This window comes from Schistocerca americana, chromosome 4 (assembly GCF_021461395.2).
Source record: "Schistocerca americana isolate TAMUIC-IGC-003095 chromosome 4, iqSchAmer2.1, whole genome shotgun sequence".
Classification (NCBI taxonomy): domain Eukaryota; kingdom Metazoa; phylum Arthropoda; class Insecta; order Orthoptera; family Acrididae; genus Schistocerca; species Schistocerca americana.
In genome coordinates this window covers 484,930,049-484,946,969 of record NC_060122.1, presented here as the reverse complement: position 1 = coordinate 484,946,969, position 16,921 = coordinate 484,930,049, and the positions used below count along the sequence as shown (strand labels likewise).

The window sequence follows — 16,921 nt, the reverse complement described above, 5'->3', positions numbered from 1 at the left end:
AGGGACTTTTTATTGGAGGTAGGAACAGAAGGAATGGTGGAGGGAAAAAGGGGAAGAGGAAAAAGAAGATATCAAATGCTGGACAATATCAAAGGAGACAAATATTCAGAAATGAAAAGATTGGCTATGGACAGACAAAAGTGTAAGAGGCTTAACTCATGACAAGACCTGCCGTAAGGCGGAATATCATACTACTACTATTATGTGTAAAGAGTTTTTGGAAGTTGCTAAATGCTCTCATTCTCGAACACTACACAGTTATAGTGTGGGTATTTGTGCAATGAGAGTTCTGCTGCCTTAAGATATATGTACACTGTTTCTATCTGTAAACTTGCCTTACTGCGTTTAACCCTTAAGATAAGACTTTAGATTCTTAATGAGTAGCTTACGACAGCATTTAAAATTTTTAAATTCAGTCAATAATTATGCGAAACATTGAAAAATTAAAATTTTGTTGCATGTGGAGGCCATTAGATCAGCAGCTTGCAACTGAGACTGAGTGCCATGAATCATGTTAGCCATTTAGCAATATACAAGGTGACTCAGCTGTCCCTACCAAAGGGCATTAAACAATCCACAACACCTTCAGAAACTGTGTATGAGATTTTTGTATTCTCTTGCTTGCTACACATGGACAAATAGTAATACAGAAAAAAAATAAACACAATCTTTTTGTGGAAAATGCAATGTGGTTAAATTTTGTACTGGGATACGTTTTCAGTCTAGGCCACGGTTATAGAGTTATTCAATAAAAACACATTTGAAGATTCCTTTTGTATGTTTTTCTTGAATAGACTTTGACTATGGCCTCTAACAAAAACATATCCCAGTATAAAATTTAACCACATTAAATTTCCTACAAAAGGGTCCTGTTCATTTTTTCTGTAGAACTAACAGTTTGCACATAGTGAGGGAGAGAATGTGAAAATCTTGTGTGTGGTTTTTGAAGGTATTGTGGGTTGTGTAAAACTCATAAGTAAGGGCAGCTGAATCCCCCTGTAGGTCTGGCATATTTAAAATGAACAGTAATGGGTATCCAGGAAATTTGAGTCACATAGTGCTTCATTGGTATAGTATTATTCCCATTTTCTCTTCATGTGTTTTTATGACACCATTTTGACTATTTTTTGAGTGGGTGGTTATTTACACATGGATTTGTTCTGGATTGCAGGACGCAGTCGAGGCCTCCTGGGCTGGCTGCGCAGAAAGCGCAAGTCGGTGGGTAAAGGCGCAGGCAAGCAGCCGCCGCTGCTGCTGCTGCTGAGGGAGGAGGAGTCGCCACTTTGTGCCTCACTGCGCCAGCTGCTACTGGACAACACGGCGGTGACAGCCGCTGGCGCTGTCATGGCACTGCGCCATGCACCCCGCCTGCGTTCACTGGGCGCACTGCCACTGCCACTGACGCACGCAGGGCTGCCAACCATGCCGCAGCTACCACTGGCGGTGAGGGACACACTCACATGAAATAACCAAATCAGATAAAAAAATTAGTCACCTCCAATAGAAATCACTCTGACAACATGTGACACTCTCTGTATCTTTGATACATGCCATTTGGCAAGGAAAGGAGTCAGGTATACTAAGTACACGTGACAAATATCAGGCACCCCCCAAGATACATCAGTCTGCCTTGTAGCTGAATGGTCAGTGACTTGACTGCCACACTGAAGACCCGGGTTCGGTTCCTGGTAGTGCCAGGGATTTTTCCTTGCTAGAAGGAATGGGAAGGGTTGCACTAACCGTCATCATGCCAAATGAGGAAGTACTTGACAGAGCAGTTGCAGCTAACTGGACAACATCTGAGAAAGTGCCATGCTGACCCTGTGACCTTTTGTACTGCTTCTCGGTGGCACCATTGGCTAAGGATGACACAGCACTCAGTTGGGTCCAATTGGTTCATTAGTGAGCAGAACAGCAGTGCTGCAGACATTATGCTAATACCTGCCTCTGGCCTTGATAATGGTGTCAGTCCAGCATGGAAGAGAGTCCACAAGTTTCCAGCTGAAGCCACTCATTGATGACAAGATCCCTTACCAGACTGCTGGTACACTGTTATCTAAGTTTCCTGCACTATTCCAATTAGTGCCAGAAATCTTACATGGGGTTAGGTTTGGGTGATTTAGAGGGCCAATCGAGGTGTGATAGGATGCCTGAGGCTTCATCAAACCAGGAACGTATATGTTCTGTCTAGTGAGTACAATTGTTGTTGTCTTAGAACATGGGAATATCCATGTTGGAATGTGATTGCCATTCCCATTATTTTGAAGAGTGTAGATGCACTTTGTGGTGTGAGTGGTGTTGGTGGTGGTGGTGGTGGTTGTGACAGGCTGGAGGACTCAGTGGAAACACTGCTGACAGTAAAGAATGCTTTGTTCAACTTCAGTTCATGATTTGTCACAGCTCAGAAAGGCAAAACATGCCTCACTCTGTTGACCCTGGCTCACACTGAACATATGGGTGGCAGCTTCAATCCTGGTGAGAAGATGCTGTGTAGGTGCGCTACAGTCCTGATGGCCAGCTGTGGTTATCCAGTGGCCTCCGTAGGCCACAGCCATGACATCACCAGCACATTACTACTGTGCTGTGTGGCTTAAACCTCATGCTTAAGGGATTTATGTCTGCCAAACATTTTGGCCGTTCATTGTTAACTGTGACAGAGCTTGCACAGGATTGAATTCCTAGATACTGAAGATGTTCCTTTTTTAAAAACGAAATTAAATAATGGGAAAAGAAAAAGCCAGAGCACCAAAATATGAATTTTTTTTTCTTCACTCTTTGAATTCTAAGGTTAACTATAGCACCAGAATTATTTTCTCACTGGAGATATAGAGGCACCATCTAGTCCTAACATTTCATGTTTTATTTTTAATTATAAAATTCCAGCCATTGAGCCTTAGCTTCATGATTGTTTAAATGTTGAATCAGCCCAGTTGGGCAAGTTTGTAATGTTCCTGTCAAAAGTAATGGAAAATTGTATTTAACTTACTTCTGCCTGTTCGTGTTTTCCCAAGCTGTGCCCTTTGTTAAAATATATACAGTCTGTGGTTTAAATGATCATAACATTTGGTCATGTTTTGTAGTTAAAGATTTCCAGTTTATGAACTTGTCTATAAAAAGTTATAATTTGATAAAAGACACCATCTTTAAACTGTTGTTTGTATCCAAACTGTTGCTCCCTTTTTAATTGCTGTTTGAAGAGAATGTTGCTGATATCAGAAATTGTTTCTCTCGTTCTGACATTTCATACCAATTTTCTTTTAATTCTAAAATTCAGTCTGTTATGGCTTAGCCTTAGTTATTTAAATGTTGAATCAGCTCAGTGGTGCACTGAAATCTAGACACTGCCTCTATATCTCCAGTGAGGAAAACATTCCAACACTGTAGCTAACCTTAGAATTCAATGAGTGAAGAAACAAATTTCATATTTGGGACTGTGGCCCTTTCTTTTCCCATGCTTTTTTGTAAAAAAAGGAAAATGTTTAGCATCAAAGAATTCTAACTGTGCTAGATTGGTCAAAGATAGCAATGAATCACCAAAATGTTTGGCAGAGAGAAATCCCCTAAGCACGAGGTTTAAACCACGAAATGCAGATAATACACTTTTTCTCTTACAAGATTGACTGGTAACATCAAAAATAATAAACAGAACCCATCAGATGGATGACCTAGCAATGTAAGGAATATCTAAAAACAATCTGTATGCATCTAGGCATTGTGCCTATGAAATACAGTCAACTGTGACCAAATCAAATACAATGTCCCTAAGGCATGTGCCATTACAGCCCCAAACATTAAAAAGAAAAAAATAGGGACCAGGGACTGCCACATTAAATAAACTACAAACCAAAAGAATGAGGAGTTTATAACAGTAGTATATTCCCATAGTAATTAAAAAAACTTGGTCAAGTTTAAAAATATATTACACTGTTAAAACAAGGGATATCAAACTGGCATAGAATAACTGGTTACTTAGGCCCCTTAGAATGAAGAGAACAGCAGTTATATAAAAGAGCTACTAGATTACAATTACAAAAATTTTTTGGGTGGTGACTTCTACTGATCACTTAGGCCTCTAGAATGAGGAAAACTGCAGTTACATAAAACAGTTACCAGATTACAATTACATAACTTGGCAAGCAGCAGCTCCTCGGTTAATATTGTGCAGGCTGGCATGGCATGTAGAAGTACAGCTGTGAAGGCACTCCAGCCCAAGTGTCCCTTAAGGCAGCATACCACACTGTCTGTCACACTGGAACAGACTAAAGGTGCGTTTAAGTCCGGGACATCACTACATGCTCAATACTGCTGCAGTTACAGTGCTCAGCACAGTAAATATCATGAAAGATGCTAGGAGGATAAAAGAATAAATCCACAAGTACTGCTGAGCATGGACTAAAAGATGTAAACAGACAGAAATTTCCAACTTTGCATTGCTCCTCTCTGATTTACAAAGGTGCCAGGAACAAGACAGGCAAGGCAGTGAGGCACTTACATGCCTGGAACTTGTAAAGGTTCGATCTTCTCTTTCAGAAAAGAAGTGGGATTTTTGGAGTGGGAGTTCACACTAGGCAAACAAGCAACAAGGGTGCTTAATTCTGTGGCCATGAATCAGCTTCCAAGCACAACTAGATCACCACATGACAAATTAATCAGTTATGGAAGACTTGAGTGTCCTCTACACTATGAAAGCTGTTGTACACACACAAACTTCTCAGTGCCAAGAATCAGTATGCCTCACCACAAATTTGAGCCATGTGTCCCCCTTGCCACCGAGAGAGGAGGACGTCACTACCCAAGCATCACCAGTCCCAGCTCACTACTCCTCATGATAGTGCCTCACTTCCCTGATCATGACATCACCACCACCATGCCCACTAGATAAACAGTGCACTCTGTACTGTGGCTCTAAACTCATGCAGGCAATGTGGGCAAAGGGAGCTGACACAGCTCAGAAAGAAATTGCAAGTTATGAGTTTGTTGCACAGTGACAGGCACTAGGTGGCAGTGACTACACAAAGGGTGGACTATGCAAAATATTGAAGGTCCTTGCATAAAGCATAAGTCCATTATAATGCTATGAGAAATCCACCCAGAGAAAATGGCAAACACAGTCCAAGTTCAAAGCATCGGAAATAAACAGAAACATAGCTGGTGCATGTCTGGTAATTACGCAGGGATAAATACAACACTGAGTTGAACGAGCAGCTTTGTTCCATTCCAGAGACCATGCAAACAAGCCACATGACATGATATGGCAAGAAGGAGTCATCTACAGCCCATTGTTGTATTGGTGCAAGTATGTGGAGCAGCAAATACATAGTCTCACTCTCTGAGTTGCTATCTACAGCAGTCCACAGCATCATGAAGATGTAGAAGAAAGGACAACATTTAGTTACTGAGATTGCCAAAATAAATATCCAGATTCATGTATACAGTAACTTGAATGACTGAGCCCTAGTTCATCCTGAACTACACCCTCCACATGGTGCTGTTAAATGCCGCATTGTGCCATCGGCACACTCAGCACTTTTCATATTTGAAAAGGGCAAACTAGTGCCTGTGCTGACCATATTACTCTCCTCCTGTCCAGTTCATATGTTTGAAATGTGCAACTTTATATTCTGCTGTTAGCAATGGCCTTTTGTGAGGCACCTGACTACGTATGTCCATTGCATGCAATCCCTCTGTAAGCTGTTACTGTTTGCTGATAATGCTATGGTGTATGGGAAGTTGTGTTGTTGAGTGATTGTAGGAGAATACGAGATTACTTAGACAAAATTTATAGCTGGTGTGATGAGTGGCAGGTAGCTCTAAACATAGAAAAATGTTAATGCAGAGGAGTAGGAAAAACAAATCCATAATTTTTGAATACTGCATTAGTAATAGGCTGCTTGACACAGTTACATCATTTAAATATCTGGATGTAATGCTGCAAAGCGATATGAAATGCAACAACCATGTAAGGATTGAAGTAGGGAAGGTGAGTGGTCAACTTTAGTTTATTGAGAGAATTTTAAGAAAGTGTGGTTTGTCCGTAGGACACTAGTGTGACCTGTTCTTGAGTACTGATTGAGTGTTTGGGATCTACACCATGCCAGATTAAAGGAAGACATTGAAGCAATTCAGAGGTGGGCTGCTAGATTTGTTACCAGTAAATTTGAATAACATGCAGATATTAGAGAGATGCTTTGGGAACTCAAATGGGAATCTCTGGAATGTTCTTTTTGAGGAAAACTATTGAGAAAATTTAGAGAACTGGCATTTTAAGCTGACTGAAAAATGATTCAGCTGTTGCCAATGTATATTTAATGTAAGGACCACAAAGATAAGAGAAATTAGGCCTCATATGGAGTCATACAGCCAGTCATTATCTCCGTACTCTTTTTGTGAGTGGAACAGAAAAGGAAATGACTAGGAGTGTACCCTCCGCCATGCACCATATGGTGGCTTGCAGAGTATGTGTGTAGAAGTTGATGTAGAATGTTTGCTTGGATACTGGTGAGGACTGACCTGCCTTCACTGAGAGCTGTAATTTGCTGTCAGAGCTGAAACCAAATGTGATTGAAACGATGTGACAGTCATCTCTGGTCATTGTCAGTTAAACCATGTTACATGGTTGTGAGAGATACACAATTGCTTGAAGATACATCAGATAGTCCATGTTGATACACCAATGAATCAGGCAACAACTATTATAGCATGTCCAACCATAACTTCTTTCTTCCGTTCTGTCATGTATCCCTGCCAGTCCATTTTTCTGTGCTACTTCTATTGATTCTATATAACCAACTGGCACATACACACCAGTTTACAGCCAGCAGTTACATCAATGGTGGAGGATCACAACGCATCAATTCTACACCACCAACAATGCTCTAAAGTGACCAATTTGCTATTTCAAAGTGGTGACTAATATTTTGTACCATGAACTTACATTGTCATGTGAGAGGGAGAGATGCACTAGAGTTTGATTACAAGGTCTTGAAAAACCGTAATGACTTCCCTTGGTGCAGACAGACAGTGCTAGCTGGCTGTAAATTTTATGGATAAATGTCTGTGACTTGATTCAATTTTGTATTTTTATTCATCAATACATATTTTGGAGTGAAAGCTTTGTGTTCAGGGTGTACAAGTTTCAATCAAGTGTTTTAATCATGGCCTGGAAAAACTGCTGCACCTAAATTTTACCAGAACTGGATTCTGGATTTGTCTATGGTGAAATTCCTCTGTGTTGTTTTATCTTCATTGTATACAACATGTTGATGTGTATATAATAAAATTCAAACAAAATGGAGCAGTTTCATTATGGACCAACAGTTAAGCAAATTCTTGGAAAATTCAGATGTGACTACTTTACCTGGTCATGACAGAAAGCCTCAATTGAAACTTATAAATCCTGAAGATGAAGTTTTCATTCCAATATCTGTGTAGGTAATGGAAAACTGAAATGTTGACAAATGATTGTTTATCATTCATAAAATATTTAACTTATATATTTATTGTTTTTGCAGAAGTACTACAAAATCCTGTACTAATAATAAAAACTTAAACAGTCTCCAGTTTACAAGGCACTGTGAACCATTATTGTTTGGTACTACAACAAGCTGTAAATGTAACATTTGGCATAGCATGGTTAAGTACTTTACTCTTGTGATTAATGTTGCTTTATTTATTTATTTATTGTCACAAAGATCTTAAGTAGCTGCATGTTGTTGTTGTTGTGGTCTTCAGTCCTGAGACTGGTTTGATGCAGCTCTCCATGCTACCCTATCCTGTGCAAGCTTCTTTATCTGCCAGTACTTACTGCAACCCACATCCTTCTGAATCTGCTTAGTGTATTCATCTCTTGGTCTCCCTCTACGATTTTTACCCTCCACGCTGCCCTCCAATGCTAAATTTGTGATCCCTTGATGCCTCAGTACATGTCCTACTAACCGGTCCCTTCTTTTTGTCAAGTTGTGCCACATACTCCTCTTCTCCCCAATTATATTCAATACTTCATCATTAGTTATGTGATCTACCCACCTAATATTCAACATTCTTCTGTAGCACCACATTTTGAAAGCTTCTATTCTCTTCTTGTCCAAACTATTTATCGTCCATGTGCATGTTACTTAAATTATTTGCCCTTATAGATTTATGATCCAAAGTAGTCATGCCCAAATGAAATGTTTCTGTTCTTTAGCTGACAGAAGCAACACTGGTGAGGCCTTCAATCTCACAGATTGCTGCAGTCACCGATGCTTGCCCACACATACAGAGGTTGCGGTTGGTGCAGCCTCGCATCATGAACACAGCGTCTGCAGATCTCACTCGCGTTCTGTCAAAGCTGCCACTCCATGAGCTGCAGTTACGTTTTTACCACAGCAATGCTGCCATGTCTGATTTTTATACCTACAGGGATCCAACAATTGATGGTAGACGCTGTAAGTAAAACTATTATCTGTCTTTTCCCCCTTTTCCTGTTTCAAAAAAGAAAATTAATAGCAAATGTAATCTATAATAAACATTATGTAAAACAGTTCTTAGAAAATGGAAAATAAAATAGAACAGACTCAAAGACAAACAGTAGGAGACTTATTACAGGGAATTCTGTAACCATATGATGCAAGAAGTCGTGGCCTTTTTTCTTTTTTTTTATGATTATTTCTGTCCTTTCCATCAGGAGTAAAGTTGGCTACTGCTGTTACTGTATGGTCTCCTCAAATACTCACTAGCCCTGTTACTATTGACTATAGCATGTTGACATAGAATGGTGCAATCTGTCCCTGACACAACATTCATTCTCCTCTGGACTACAACAGCTGTGAATTGAGGGAATGAAGACTTTTTCAAAAGCTACCACTTTCATTACATTCAGATCTGTAAAACCCAGCTACTTTGTATCTGGCAAAGTCAACATGCCTGAGATGGCCATTTGATTAGCTTACCCAAGATTAATAATATACTATTCATTTCCAGTCATGAAGCATCATTGTGTTGTAACACACACTTCTGTTGTGACCCATAAACTGCAACAGTGCTTCCATGCCATAACTCTAGATGCATGGAGACTCATTAATGCACTGATGGAAGCAGGTTGGCCAGAGTGAAACCAAGTTAAATGTTTTTACTAATGTGAGAGACATAGATGAAACATCCATCATCTCATGCCAGCAATGATTTGCTGGTGCTGTGATGTACTCTGAATGTTTTCCATAATAAGACAATGTGCTGTATACACTGTAGTAAAAGAATGTTTCTCTGTGTAATATTCATGAGCCATGTATGTTACATTACAGATATAGTAGGCTGAGACCACGTATTTTTATGACGTTTGTTTTATTAACCTTGTGACTTGTGGAAATGTGAATGCTAAATGTTGTACTTGGTTTCGACTTACTAGTGCCTAATCCCTTTATGTGCACTGAGTGGGCCACTACTTGGTACTGAACTATCCTGTAGGCGGTACCACCCTGATCTGAGTACTTATGTGTTACTGGAGATATGATTCTCTCTGTTGCTCAGAGTCTTTTTCAAACAAAGATAAAATAAATATTGTACTGCACAAGCTATTTGAATGCTTACAAATTCTCTGTAGATGCATTATTGTGCTGGTAAATACATATGGTTTTTAAGATTACTTTTTCGTCTTTCTTTTTGTTTCTACATTTTTTCCTTCAGCAGTTATCCACACAAGTCTAGTAGCCTATGTCACAAGTGACTTAATGCCTCCCATGGTCCTCAGTAAGTCAGTTTGACTTGAACTACAAAAAAGCAAGCCCAAGTTCACATTCAGAGGATGCTGTGTAAATGTCTCTTGCCAGCCTTTTTTTGTGGCATATCAATAGGCATTAAAACACATGTTTTATGCACTGGAAATGACTTTCTATACCTGATCACTCTTCCAAACAGTGATTTTTTCCTATCATTTCTGTCCAATGACTTATGTCTTTCCTGTTAATCTATATTAGCACAATAATTTTTAGCAAAAATGAAATAAAACACCTCAGAGCTGAACAATTTATGTATCGGAACACTGTTTGGAAATAATCATACACACTTCAAGCACACAATTAATTTATATTTTTGTTTATAACTATTGTTAAATTGAGAAAGTATGTATGTATTTATATCTTCCCAAATACATATTGTACTTGGCTTATTGCCTGTTGGTGTCTGTCTTGGAATCTTCACCTAATATTTAACAATTTTCCTGGTGCTTTGCTGGTCTGAGTGGCTGGCTTTGTTAAAGTTTCACCCTCCATTTCTGGTGGCAGAAATTCTCTGGGGTGGAAAAGGAAGAATAAAAAACTAATATTAATTTTATTTTTCAAAATTACCATGAAGAACATTGTTTTTATTTTGTATATATTTTAAGTAAATTAAAAAGGGGCATCATGTGAAAGTCTTTTGCTTTTGGACAATTTGGTACTCTCGGATAGTACTCACAAAACTGTTTACACAAGGGGTGAATTTTTGCTGCCAGTTACTGTCTGATTGTTCCTTGCAAGTAAATGTTTGAAAGTCTTGCAAGAGCAAATGTCAGAAGCATTGACAAACAGCAGGGTGAGTGTTTCTGTTAGAGCTGAGAGACCAGTATTGGTGATATTTTTCTGTCGTAGGTTTGATAACTGGACCCAAAATTGCCACCCTAAATACTACTGTGAGTAAATCCATTAGTGTTAAAGATAGATTGCTTCTGACACTGATATTTCTAGTATTAGTTATGTTTATTTTCTTCAATATTTAGTAAAGTAACAAGTACGATGATATAATGTTACACCAATTTCATCTTCATTCAAAAGCCAACTAGGGCAGATGGCTTATAAATGAAGTATTTTTGGACATACATTCATCTGAACATTGTAATTATATCGACTTGAGGAACTGCTTGTAAATTTCTGAAGGTCTGTTCTTCAACGCCCAATATAACAATGTAATCAATGAATATCATGTCACCCAGAAACAGTACATCCATAATGCTGGCCTTTCCTCTTAAAAACTAATTAAATGCACAACTTAATCCAGAATCTGCTTCCTGGCAGCATTCTTCATTACTTGTTTTTGCTGATGCATTGTTGACCTTCACTCGTAGTATGTATCCATCATGGCAGTAGCCTCAACTGTCCCAACAATGCTGCTACATGTTGATAGACTGACTTGTTGCAGTGTTGATGTGGTGCAGTGAATGATGCATAAGTCTATCATTCACATTTTCCTGTTAAAATAGGATTGATTTTCCTCAGTGTTGTTAATTCTGTGTTGAGGGTTGCTCATCAAAGCTCTCTTGGAAAGAAAATTATGCCAGTATAGTTAGGAAAGAGTACTCCATGAATATGTAATATGATGTTGTTATATGTTATTTACTGTGTAGCATTGTTAAATTAGGAACTTTTCAAAATACAGAGTGGTTTGAAAACTTCTTGGAATGGAATAGAAAAAAAGTACTTACATCACTGAAACTTTAGTCTCCTTGTAGATTAATGAATTTGGTCCAACAATGTTCCATTGCCTTGATCCCATCTTGAAAATGAGTTTCCTCCAGACCTGCAAAATAGTTGTCAACTCCAGTTATCAATTCTTCGTTTGAAATGAATCTTCATCCACCAAGAAAAATTTTCAATTTTAGGAAGCAGTTAGCACTTTAGTATTATATTTAGTTTTTCTCTTAATTTGTCATTCTCTTTGGAAGTTTTTTCATATGGGTTGTTTCCTTTCTATTTATAGAGAGTTTGTTTTCACTTACATAGTCATTTACACTTACTATGTCTACGGTTGCTCTTATTTTGAAGTCGTGTATTGAGACACTACTTACAATGAGTGCCATATGATCTGCACATATGACTACATTTTCTTCTGTGGTACTGTCGCTGCCATACGATTCACATGCAGTATAAAATATATCAATTCTACATTGTGTTCTCTGTTTTATACAAGTGAGTTTCTAAGACTGGCCATGTGCCCTGATACCATATCTATGTACACTACTGGCCATTAAAATTGCTACAGCAAGAAGAAATGCAGATGATAAATGGGTATTCATTGGACAAATATATTATACTAGAACTGACATGTGATTACATTTTCACGCAATTTGGGTGCATATATCCTGAGAAATCAGTACCCGAACAACCACCTCTGGCCGTAATAGTGGCCTTGATACGTCTGGGCATTGAGTCAAACAGAGCTTGGATGGCATGTACAGGTACAGCTGCCCATGCAGCTTCAACACGATACTTCGGTTCATCAAGAGTAGTGACTGATGTATTGTGATGAGCCAGTTGCTCAGCCACCATTGATCAGACGTTTTCAATTGGTGAGAGATCTGGAGAATGTGCTGGCCAGGGCAGTAATCAAACATTTTCTTTATCCAGAAAGGCCTGTACAGGACCTGCAACATGCGGTCGTGCATTATCCTGCTGAAATGTAGGGTTTTGCAGGGATCAAATGAACGATAGAGCCACGGGTCGTAACACATCTGAAATATAATGTCCACTGTTCAAAGTGCAGTCAATGTGAACAAGAGGTGACCGAGATGTGTAACCAATGGCACCCCATACCATCACGCCGGGTGATACGCCAGTATGGCGATGACGAATACACGCTTCCTATGTGCGTTCATCGCGATGTCACCAATCACGGATGCGACCATCATGATGCTGTAAACAAAACCTGGATTCATCCGAAAAAATGACGTTTTGCCATTCATGCACTCAGGTTCGTCGTTGAGTACACCACCCAGGTGCTCCTGTCTGTGATGCAGTGTCAAGGGTAGCCGCAGCCATGGTCTCCGAGCTGATAGTCCATGCTGCTGCAAACATCATCCAACTGTTTGTGCAAATGGTTGTTGTCTTGCAAACGTCCCATCTGTTGACTCAGGGATCGAGACGTGGCTACACGATCCGTTACAGCCATGTGGATAAGATGCCTGTCATCTCGACTGCTAGTGATACGAGGCCATTGGGATCCAGCACGGTGTTCCGTATTAACCTCCTGAACCCACCAATTCCATATTCTGATAACAGTCATTGGATCTCAACCAACGCGAGCAGCAATGTCGCCATACGATAAATCGCAATCGCGATAGGCTACAATCTGACCTTTATCAAAGTCGGAAACGTGATGCTACGCATTTTTCCTCCTTGCACGAGGCATCACAACAATGTTTCACCATGCAATGCCGGTCAACTGCTGTTTGTGTATGAGAAATTGGTTGGAAAATGTCCTCATGTCAGCACATTGTAGGTGTTGCCACCGGCACCAACCTTGTGTGAATGCTCTGAAAAGCTAATCATTTGCATATCACAGCATCTTCTTCTTGTCGGTTAAATTTTGCATCTGTAGCACGTCATCTTCATGGTGTACCAATTTTAATGGCCAGTAGTGTATATCTATGTAGTTTATCAAAGAGAGTAGTGTGACATACACAGCCAATGGCTTTTGAGAAAGCCAGACGTACTCTACATACTTTCTCCTGTTCTTATAATGTTATGATTATGTATGTCATGAAGCTTGCTGTTGCTGCTTTTGTTGACTTTCCTTTCCTTGGATGGGTGTAATCATTATAGGTTAGTAGTTTCCAGGATCCCTCTTGTTACTAACTTTATAAGTTGACACTGCTTTAATCTTTTTCAGACATCCTGAAAATAGACTTCTCAGTTACCAAGTTTACTAGGAATGTCAGAGGCTTTGCTAGATGCCATGAGCAATATTTGATTGCTGTTATAGATATTCCATCTATGCACTCTGTTTCTTTGTTTTTCACTGATATAATTATACTTTTTACTTCTGTTTCATCTCTTGGAGAAAGAAACAAGCTTTTTTTTTGTTTCTGGTGAAACTGTACTTTTTTTTAAGGCCAAAGTTTCACTCTGTTTCATTAGCTTATGAACTATATTTACATAATACTGCTGTAAAGTGGAACACTCTTCACATTGGTCCATCAGTTCTTTCCCTTGAGCAGTAAGTACTGTTCCCACTGTCTGTCTGCTTTGATTTGTTCCTGTTCTTATTTGTGTGTGACTATCTTTGAAATATCTGACAGGTTTCCAATCTGATGTTAGAGTATTATTTGCTGTAATATCCTGCTGTATTGTTTCTTCTTGTGACTGCAAGTTCACAGACTGCTTGATTGTTACATTTCTGATATATTTCAAACAAATCTTTTAAGTCTATTCTAACATTAAAGATCTCTGTGGTGATACATTTGTTACTACCTCTTGCATTTATCCTTCTACAGACTTTTCAACAAGCTATGTTTATGTGATGACTTATGGTTGATATGACACTTTTCCAGCTTTCTTCCAGATCATTGTTATATACAACTTTCAGGTCTTCTTATCTGAGTAACATTTCTAATATTTGAGATTTCCAGCATTTGTCAGTGTTTGCTCTACAATTACAGTCCCAGTTTCTGTTTTCTTATTCTGTAGCTCAATTAATTGACTATACTGATCTGAAATGACTTTAATTATGTCTACTTCCAGTTCAATTAAAAAATGTTTGTATTTTTTAAAAAGAAATCACAGCAGGCAATGCTGAAGGAATTGGATTAGGAAATGAGAGTAGATGAGTTTTGCTATTTGGGCAGCAAAATAACTGGTGATGGCTGAAGTAGAGAGGATGTAAAATACAGATTGGCAATAGCAAGAAAATCAGTACTTGGGTAAAGATGTAGCAGAATATGTAGAGAGTTCCACAGAAGTCAAATGGTTAATTGTCTTGTAAATAATGTGAAATGAATATTGTAATTTAAAGATATCATTTATGCTATATTTTTAAGAGAACGGTGTACTCTCCCACTGTTTTTATTGCATGACATTTATTTTAGGTAAGTTCCATTTCTTTCTTAATTATTTTATTAAGATAAAATATGATAGGTAGGCAGTATGAATGAAAAGTGATGCATGCACATCCACTGAATGATAGAGAAATTGCTCATGGTTCAAAAAAGCTTCCTTTTTTCCTCTCTCTCTCTCTTTCTTTCTCTCTCTCTCTCTCTCTCTCTCTCTCTCTCTCTCTCTCTCTCTCTCTCTCTGTTCTAATCTATAGATTCTCCCACACCTTCAACTGTTCTCCAATTGCTCAGTTGTTTGTCTTTTGGCAGCTAGTAACCACATACTCTTCTCCAATCATAAAAATGTTTATTGCTCATTTTTTTCTTTGCTTTTTAATGAACAATTTTGTATGTTTCTTATTGCAGCTCCATGCCATATTGAAGATCTAGCTGGTGACACTACTGTTCTTGCAGCATCATTAAATGGTGCTCCTGAATTGTATAAGCTGAGTGTACACTTCTCATGGAATGCAGAGCCTCCAGTTGTAGACTTGGCATACATATTTATAACGTGTCCCCTCTTACGAACACTGTGCATTGAAGGTGCATCAGTGCGGTGGACAGATAGTAATAAAAAAGTGCCCCTTTCACTGGACATCATAACAGCACAGCTTGGTTCTGATGTATCAGAAAATGCAGTGTCCCAGCTATTGTTGCATGCATCTCAGCTGCAGTGTCTTCATGCTCATCGCTGCCCTGACCTCAGGCTCACTTCATTGCCACCTGCACCAGCCTTGCGGTGCTTGTTCTTAAATGAAGCACCAAACATTAAAGTCGAAACACTTCAAACAATTTTGTCATCCTGGAGAAACTTGGAGAGGCTTGGAAATATGTCTGGCTTTAAGCTTGACAGGAAGCTGGAAAACAGTTTGAGTATCAAGGCAAAGGATGCTCAAGTTGAAGTCCTTTCAGCACACCACTCAACCAGTGAAGACTGCATTTTCAAGGACTCTACCAATAATTAATTGTTTTACTGCTCCCAAAAATACTTTTATTTATATCAAAATTAATTAAACAAAACAAACTTCATACATTAGTAGAGGTGATTCAGTCACAGATGTCAATCCTGCTTTTCCTGTTTGAATGTAACTGTAAATGGCATTTGCTTAGAATGAAATCATCCAGAATTCCAATAAACTACAACTTATTCTCAGGGGAGTTACCTCTATAAACACAGAAGGCATCTGTATTGTGCTCCATATAAACCAAAACAGAAATAATAAGGCTGTGAATAATGTTGTCTAGTACTGTAACATGTGCCAATGATACTGCATTTTCGATGTTATTCTCGAATAATTAGAATATTACTATCCTAAGTTATTACACAAAACTGTTGCAAGCATCTGTGATACTTTACATTATTGATAAATGATGCATGTGAATATTTCTTTGTACTTAATCAAGTTGGAGAAAATATTTTACTGCAGCAAATATTATGTAGTCATATGGAAGTGAAAGGTGGAAGGATAACAGTATGTTTACTTACTGTTGTTTTGTTCATCATACAGATGTATGCAGCTATGCTGTTTCATATCTGTTATTATAGTACAAATTATTCATGAATATAAAATGCCAATAAAAGGTTATAATTCTGAGTTGCATTCATTATTTTATAATTAAATCTTCCATATGTTTTTTCTCTGAACTAATTTGTTCATTATCATGCATTTTAAATTTGTGCATGTAAAATAAAGTAAATACTAGAAGGCCATGCTGAAAGGTAATACCTTCAGATTTTGTGTATGAAAATTCTTAAAGCTTTTCAAATAAAGCAAATGTTATTAATATTCTACATTGTTACTCTTCATATCTACATATTTATTTCTCAATGTAGTCACCCTGATGAACACATTCCTCCCAACAACAGAGCAGTTTGTTGATACCATCACTGCAGAATGTCTGACTTTGTTGATGTAGCCACAACCTGACCCCTATTCTCACTATAAAAGTGAATTCCTCAAAGGTGTTCTTTAAGTTTCAAAAACAGAAGAAAATCAGGTGCTACCAATTCTAGACTATATGGAGGATCATTGTTGACAGAGAACCCAAGGCATCAGACTGTTGCAGATGTCGCAGCACTCATGTGTGGTTTGGCATTGTCAT

At 38.5% G+C, this 16,921-nt stretch overlaps 1 protein-coding gene across 1 annotated transcript in view; it reads left to right on the top strand.

The window, feature by feature from the left end:
• LOC124613569 overlaps positions 1-16,419 on the top strand; it is a 35,253-nt gene extending 18,834 nt beyond the window's left edge. The window contains exons 3-5 of the mRNA XM_047142284.1: positions 1,172-1,443; positions 8,186-8,426; positions 15,185-16,419. Of these exons, the coding sequence (XP_046998240.1) occupies positions 1,172-1,443; positions 8,186-8,426; positions 15,185-15,783 (1,112 nt within the window). The 3' untranslated portion in view covers positions 15,784-16,419. The remainder of the gene's footprint in view (positions 1-1,171; positions 1,444-8,185; positions 8,427-15,184) is intronic.
• The last annotated feature ends 502 nt before the right edge of the window (positions 16,420-16,921 follow it).